Genomic DNA, 8197 nt, shown 5'->3' with positions numbered 1-8197 from the left:
AAAGGACACGCACAAACATCAAAAGAACAAGATTTACTTTCGCCAATGCAATTTACTTGAAATCTATTCCCGGCTATTTATTTAATTTTGTCAATCAAACACTTACTCTCATTCATTCGAAAAGCTTTGTGTTTTTATTAAGGGATTAATTTCATCAGTTTTAGAACCTAATCATCAAGTTTTTGTTCCTTTTGTGGTACACAATCGTCCATCAAATCGGAATTCAAAGAATGCGATGTTTGACCAGGATTTCGATCAATTGAAATAGGATAATTATTATTGCAGAGTCGACAATTTGAAGATGGTGATTTTGGAGCGAAGAATTAGACAGCTTTTGCAATGTCCGATGACAAAAATCCTACATGTGAAATACTAACTTACTGCAGTTGTTAGTGATGAATGTATAAGGAATAAATATAGGCAATATAGAGTTTTGTACACAAGCTTCTGGAAGTAATTTTGATATACGTAGCATTACTCAACAATACTTAGAAATGGTCAAAGTGTGAAAAGCTAGACCCCGACGTACTCTATAAAACCTCTTCCCTGTTACATCTCTCTCCCCATCCTCTCTCTCGATGGAAGACGCGTGGGTGTACATTCTCTCTGCAGCATCCTCCCTCTTCTTCCTTCTCTTCCTGTTCAAATTGCAGAGAAGCAGCAAGCGGAATCTCCCGCCGGGCCCGCCTTCGCTCCCCATCATCGGCCACCTCCTCCTCGTAAAAGAGCCCGTCCACCGGACCCTCCAGTCCCTCTCCGACCGCTATGGCCCGGTCCTTTCCCTCTCCTTCGGCTCTCGCCCCGTGGTCGTCGTGTCCTCCCCGTCCGCGGCCGAGGAGTGCTTCACCAGGAACGACATCGTCCTCGCCAACCGCCCCTGCATGCTCGCGGGCAAGATCATGGCCTACGGCAACACCACCATCGGCACCGCCCCCTACGGCCCCCACTGGCGCAACCTCCGCCGCCTCACTGCCCTCGAGCTCCTCTCGCCGCATCGCCTCGCTGGCTCCCTCGCCGTCCGGCGGGAGGAAGTCGGGCTACTCGTGAGGAGCCTCCACGAGGCGGCCGCCTCCGCCCGGGGCGGCGGTTTCGCGAGGGTGGAGATGAGGTCGAGGCTGCAGGAGCTGTCCTTCAACATCATCATGAGGATGGTCTCCGGGAAGCGCTACTTCGGATCCGCCATCGACGCGGGCGACGCCGAGGTGGCCGGGCGGTTCAGGGAGGTGATAAAGGAGATGTTCGAGCTGAGCGGGACGGACCCGGGCGATTTCTTGCCGGCGCTGAGGAAGGTGGTGGACTTCAAGGGGAGAGAGCGGAGGATGGTGGAGGCGGCCAAGAGGTCCGATGCGATCTTGCAGGGCCTGATAGACGAGGTCAGGTCGAGAAGGAGGAGGAGCGACGGCGGCAGAGAGGTGGAGAGCAAGACGATGATCGATACCATGCTTTCGGAGGGCTACTCGGACGACATCATCAAAGGCCATATCATGGTACATGTTCTATTCACTTGAGTTGACTTATGCATACACAGTGCTATCTTTCTTAATTTGGGAAAGCAAAGTCATTTGTTGCAACATCGCCATGCGAGCTCCATCGTGTTAAGAACATGTCGGCCTTCTTTTTTGGAAAGAGCTAAGAAGCGAGCGAAACGCGATAGATTAATTAGTGGTTTGGGTTGAATCTGACTCACACCCTTCATTAAATAAATGAAATTGCTTAATAAATAAAATTTAATATAATTAAAAGATAGCATGTTGATAACATAAAAAATGAGAGGCCACCAATTTTTTAGTTTATCGTGGGTATGCCATGACGTGAACAAAAATTTGGCTTCCTTCCCAAGCAAAGATTTTTGTTTGACCATTGCGCTTGAAAGATGGTTTACCATCAAAGTGAATCGGGACCGTTAACAATGACTTGTTTTCTTTGGATACCTCAAATCTAACGATCTATATTAATTTAAATATTTTTACTTTGCTCCATAGAGTCCGAAACCGGTTTCACAAAGCACAGAGGAATTGCCTCCTTTTGTATTGTACATCCTTTCAATTGGTCTTAATTTTCTTTTCTATTTTGAGTAACAGGGTCTTGTTTCGTAGCCATTATTGTCTGATTCGATTTGATGTACGCCCAGTGCTAAGTCACGTGGAGCTCATATGGGATTCATCTCATCCAATGGTCCATGTAAATTAAACAATGCATATGAGTTGGGCTCACATCTAACGACTCACATGTACTAGGATCTTGCCCGAATTTTTCTTTTTGGAATGGTAGCTGCTATTTTGATTGTTGTTCATAAAAAAGAAGAAAGAGGAGAAAGGTTAGAAAGAAAGAGCTCATTTAAGGTAATATGTGTAAAAGAGTCGATTACACAAGTCCCGTGGATCTTTAGTCATGTCTTCAGCAAATAGCTTAAGTGGGATTTTCATTTTCTTTTCCTTGAACTTACGACATGTTTTCCAACTCCGATGGATTCAAGCTGTTCGAACCATATAAAAGTATGTTGTCTAAAAAAAAATTGCCAGTTGCCACCATCGACAAGCCACCATGGAAAATTGACATGGCGAAAAGTTATGCCAGGCAAATTTTTTTTCAATGGTAGATCGAATTGATCGAAATTGGGGATTGATAGACCTACTTAGAAAACTTATGCAAGTTAAAATGGTTTGATCAGGAAAACTCGTGGAGTACAGGCACTAGCTAGTCGAAACACTTCTATGTCCACATGATGCATAAAACAGATGAAGTTTGCACTTAAAACTGAATCTTTTCTTTTGCATTTGCGTCTTTACGAGTGAACCTGATTGTTCTTCAATTTCGAGAACAAGTTTCATCTTTTTGAAACAACTGAGCATATACTTAGTTAATTTCTTATATCCAATTCACGGCAGACAATGTTAAGTGCCGGTACGGACACATCCGCGGCGACAATAGAATGGGCCATGTCCCTCCTACTCAACCATCCGGACATCATGAAAAAAGCTCGAGCAGAACTAGACGACGTCGTTGGCCGAGACCGTCTAGCTGGCGAAGTAGACATCCACAAGCTGCCTTGCCTTCAAAACATCATCAACGAGGCGCTCCGATTGTTTCCGCCGGGGCCACTCCTAGTGCCTCACGAGTCTACTGAGGATTGCACAGTTGGCGGGTTCGACGTGCCTCGAGGCACCATGATCTTGGTAAATGCATGGGCAATTCAGAGAGACCCGAAAGTGTGGGACGATCCCACAAGTTTTAAACCAGAGAGGTGCGAGGGATTGGAAGGTGATCATTCGTACCGGTTGTTGCCGTTTGGGATGGGGAGGAGGAGTTGTGCCGGTGCTGGCCTAGCCAACATAGTGGTAAGTTCAGCTCTTGCCGCGCTCATTCAGTGCTTCGAGTGGGAACGAGTCGGCGAGGAGCCGGTGGACTTGTCGGAGGGGACGGGACTCACGATGCCCAAGAGAGAGCCATTGGAGGCTATGTGCAAAGCGCGTGAATGCATGAATGCTAATGTTCTTGCACAGCTTTGAGAAGGAAGGTTGTCCTCTAGAGAATTTATCTTACTAATGTATCTCCAACATTTTGAATGATCAAATAAACGGAAATTAGGAGTGACCGCTTCATTGAGGAATGATCGTGAGCATCAGTGGCATACTTACGAGGCCTATGCAGCTTTAGGCCTCTCTCTTAAGGAGAAAAACCCTGGTTTACTTTGACACTAACAACATTGTTCACTCCTCTCTTCACCTATTTCGAGCATCTGTTGGTGCACCGATGACTTTGATATGGTTGGCGTGGCATACTGAGTTCCCATGGCTTGTTGAAATCAATTGATGGAATTCGCAGATAGACAGAGGATGCCCGAAACATTGCAAAATGAAGGGTATAAATATAACATGAAAATTGGACATGCCTCGCCAGTGGCTTGCGAGGTCCTTTGGCCGGTTGCCGAAAGAGGAGGAAAAAAAAAAGAAGAAAAATAAAAAAATAAATCGAAAAAATACTAAAATATTATTAAAAGTTGTTCACATTAGCGCCAGCCGTGCCACATAGGCTAGCTAGTATCCATGTCAGCAATATCCGGCCAAAATTAGCCAGAAGGACCGAATTAACACTAGTTCAAAAAGTTTAGAACTAAATTGACCCAAAAAAAAAGTTTCAAGACTAAATTAGCACAATTGCAATAAATTTTTTATTTTTCTGACACTTTTCCCAACTCTTAGACGATAATAGTTATCCAGCTATTGCAATCGAGTCAATAAGAGGGGGGAACAATTATAGAATCAAGTATGGAGCCGAAATTTGATTCTAATGAGTAGGAATGATTATTAAAGGGATATGTTCACTAGAAGTCCTAAAACTTATCACAAAAGTGCAATTGAGTCCTAAAACTTGCAAAAGATGCAATTGAGTCCTAAAACTTGTCAAATTGATTTAATCGAGTCTTAAAGTTAACACCGTCTAATTTATTAACGAAAAATGCTAACGTGGCGATGACATGTCTTATTTTATTAATTTTCTTGAGACACGTGGCGTCCAACAAGCGCCAAGTCAGAAAAAGTTGAAAAAAAAATTAAATTAAATTAAATTAGAAAAAGCTATAAAAAAATGAAAAAAAACCCGAAACCAACAGTTGCAGCGGTGTCCAAGCCCTCGCCGGTGGCCGCCACCACAACTGCCGGGAAGGACCGACGGAGGTCCCCTGGGCCTTCCCGAAGCCCGGTGATCCTCGCCGGCCCCGGGCGAGGGCCTACAACCCTGGATCTGGGGGAGGGCGCGACCCTCGCCCCAGATTTGAGCGACCGTCGCAGGCCCTCGCCTGGGGTGGGCGACTCTGGGCGAGGTGTCGCCGGTCCTCGCCAGCCCTAGGTGAGGGTCGGCAACCCTCGCTCAGATCTGTGGCAAGAGTCGCACCCTCCCCTAGATCGGGGGCTTCATGCCGTCACCGGGGACCGGTGGGGCCTCGCCCGGGGTCGGCGAGAGTCGCCGGGTTTCGAGAAGGCCCATGTGACCTCCGCCGGCCCTTCTCGGTGGCTGTGGCAGCGTCCGCCGTCGAGGGCTTGGCCATTGCCGCAGCCGCTGGTTGGGGTCTCTCTTTTTTTTTTTAAAGCTTTTTCTAATTTAATTTTTATTTTTGTTGACGTGGCGTTTGTTAGACGTCGCATCATTGTCACGTGTCTTAGGAAAGGTAATAAAATATGACATGTTAGCGCCATGTCAGCATTTTCCGTTAGTAAATTAGATGGTGTTAACTTTAGGATTCGATTGAATCAATTTGACAAGTTTTAGAACTCGATTGGACCTTTTGCAAGTTTTCGGATTCAATTACATTTTTGTGATAAGTTTTAAGATTTCTAGTGCATATATCCTATTATAAAAAAAGGCTAGCCATACATGGACTATAAAAGGAGCGCATGTGAAGAGAAAAGGACACCCACAAACATCGAACAACATTTACTTTCGCCAATGCAATTTCCTTGACATCTATATCCGGTTGTTTATTTTATTTTGTCAATCAAACACTTGCTCTTATTCGTTCGAAAAGATTTGTGATGTCATTAAGGGATTAATTTCATCAATTTTAGAATCTAATCATCAAGTGTTTGTTCCTTTCTCGGTACACAATCGTCCATCAATTCGGAATTCAAGGGCTGCGATGTTTGATTAGGACATTGGTCAATCGAAACGAGATAATTACTACTGTTGAGTCAATGATCGGAGGACGGTGATTTTGGAGCGAAGAACTAGGAAGTATTTGCGATGTCCGATGTAAAAAAAAGGGACCTGGCTAGGATAACGGCCCGTCATGGGCAAATTGTAACGGTGCAGGCTGGACCGCATGTTTTATTTTGCAAGAGATGGATAACCGGATGGGCAACCAAGTGGAGAGAAAATATTAGCTACGTGTGGGATTTTACTTGAGCCCACTTATCAGTTGCCACGTGTACATGACTGGCCCCACGTCTGATTCCATCTTTCATTCTGCACTACTCCGTCCTTCTACTCTCTCTTGTCGCTTTAATTTTTTCTTGAGATAATTTTTAAAATTTTAATTTATTTAATATAATTCCTGAAATTTAACTTAATATTCAATATGATTCATAAATTTTTGATTTAGTTAATATGGTCTCTAAACTTTTAGTACATATTCAATTTAGTCCCTGAACTTCAGGAGCTAAATTGAACAAATTAAAAGTTCAGGGACCACATCAAGCATTAAAATAAAATTTAGGAATTATATTGAACAAATTAAAAATTCATGAATCAAATTATATATTAAATTAAAGTTTAAAAACCGTTTTGTTTGTGTCCTTTTCCCTTTCTACTTCCTCCTCAATTCCTCCAGCGACTTCGGCAACTGGGCCTCTGTCCTCCCCGCCATCTACCCCTCAAGTGCTCCCCTTTTGCGCCATCCTCTTCGTCCCCGCCATCACCAATGCTGCTGTCTCCACCACCCCACAACGTCATCCCTCAACACCTTGCCTTCTTGCTACTCAAGCTCTTGAGCACAGGCTCTCGCCTGTCGACCCTCCTGCCCACAACTCCACCCCTCGAATGCTCCCTGTCCTCGAGCCCGACGTCTTCTCCTTCCGACGCCCTCGCTGTGCACAGCATCGCCCGGATCCTCGATTGCTCAGTCTCGGCTTGAGGAAATTACTGACCAGCGCTCTTTTTCTCCATCAATTTTTGCTGCTCTTTTTCTGAGTTCTTGTCGAGCTATTAAAGCCAGGGGAAATACATATGATTTTTCTTTCTTTCTGTAACTTCTGAGATCATACAAGTCTATTAGAATACAATTTTTTTGGGTTCGGAGATCAAGAAGGAAAGAAGCTGTGTTTTTTCTTTCTGAGTTCGTTGGCATGATTGAAATAATAAAGGTGAGGGAAGTGCGTTTCTTCTTCTTGGTCAATAAGAAGAGTTTCGTTTGACGCTCTGAAGTTGCGACTTACTCGAGATCTCTGTTTCATGTTTTCTGTTTTTCATTCATTTATTTCTTTAATTTCCGTAGAGAGAAGAGAAAGAAAGTAGCGGGAATAGAGCAGAGTGTCAGGCGCGGGGCTCCCAGTGACTTTTCACCGATTGGGATCCTACTTAATATTCCAAGGGACCCGGTTTCCTTGACAAAATATGTGGTGGAGACTGTCAGCTTATCATTTTTCCTCAAAAAAATCCTACGATTCAAATACTAACTTATTGCAGTTATAAGTGATGAATGTAGAAATGGACTGAAGTGTGAAAAGCTAGAGCCGACGTACCCTATGAAACCTCTTCTCCCCCTCTCTCTGTCTTCTCTACAACGTTGCCTCCATCACATGTTAATGGAAGACGCGAGGGTGTACATCATCTCTGCAGCATCCTCCTCCCTTATCTTCCTTCTCTTCCTGCTCAAATTGCAGAGAAGCAACAAGAGAAATCTCCTGCCGAGCCCACCTTCGCTCCCCATCATCGGCCACCTCCTCCTCATAAAAGAGCCCGTCCACCGGACCCTCCAGTCCCTCTCTGACTGCTATGGCCCGGTCCTTTCTCCAACCGCGGCCGAGGAGTGCTTCACCAGGAGCGACGTTGTCCTCGCCAACCTCCCCCGCTTGCTTGCGGGCGAGATCATAGGCTATGGCAACATTGCCATCGGCACCACCCCCTACGGCTCCCACTGGCGCAACCTCCGCCGCCTCACTACCCTCGAGATCCTTTCGCCGCATTGCCTCGCCGGCTCCCTCGCCGTCCGGTGGGAGGAAGTCGGGCTCTTGTTCTTTCCGAAAGATTTGGGTTATCGTCAATGAATTCATTTTATTAGGTTTAGAACCCGATCATCAAGTTCTTGTCCCTTTTTTAGCACGCCATCATCCATCAATTGGAAGTACAAGGATTGCGATGTTTGATTAGGATGCTGATCAATCAAAATGTAATAATTCTTATTGTCGAGTTGACGATTTGAAGGAAGTGATTTTCAAGTGAACATTACCTTATTGATATTGTTAAAAAGTATTTACATTGGCTGATGTAAAAAAAAATTCGTGTCAAATAATAATTCACTGTAGTTAAAAGTCATGAATGTAAAGATAACAGATAATATAGGCAACATAAAGTTTTGTATTCCAATTTCTATGAATAATTTTGATATGTGTTACTCTATATGGAGAAATGTACAAATGGTGAAAAATTAGACCCAACATACGGCAACGTACCTTATAAAACCTCTAACTTGTTACATCTCTCT

General features: G+C 44.5%; 1 protein-coding gene across 1 annotated transcript; it reads left to right on the top strand.

Annotated features, from left to right (window-relative positions):
• Nucleotides 1-539: 539 nt before the first annotated feature.
• Nucleotides 540-3729, top strand: LOC115675906 (isoflavone 3'-hydroxylase-like). Its single transcript, XM_030598714.2, has 2 exons — nucleotides 540-1487; nucleotides 2889-3729. Exons 1-2 carry the CDS (start codon nucleotides 579-581, stop codon nucleotides 3507-3509), a joined length of 1530 nt encoding a protein of 509 aa, XP_030454574.1. The 5' UTR covers nucleotides 540-578; the 3' UTR covers nucleotides 3510-3729.
• The last annotated feature ends 4468 nt before the right edge of the window (nucleotides 3730-8197 follow it).

The sequence above is a fragment of the Syzygium oleosum genome, unplaced genomic scaffold, assembly GCF_021117445.2.
Source record: "Syzygium oleosum isolate NSW1041296 unplaced genomic scaffold, Sole_v2.1 Sole_v2.22, whole genome shotgun sequence".
NCBI classification, from domain to species: Eukaryota; Viridiplantae; Streptophyta; class Magnoliopsida; order Myrtales; family Myrtaceae; genus Syzygium; species Syzygium oleosum.
The sequence above is the reverse complement of the archived record's forward strand: the minus strand, read 5'-3'. Positions and strand labels throughout refer to the sequence as shown.

Coding starts and splice junctions, on each gene's coding strand:
- LOC115675906 (XM_030598714.2), top strand. CDS start 579: ATGGAAGACGCGTGGGTGTACATTCTCTCTGCAGCATCCTCCCTCTTC. Junction 1,488..2,888: donor TCATCAAAGGCCATATCATG/GTACATGTTCTA, acceptor AATTCACGGCAG/ACAATGTTAAGTGCCGGTAC.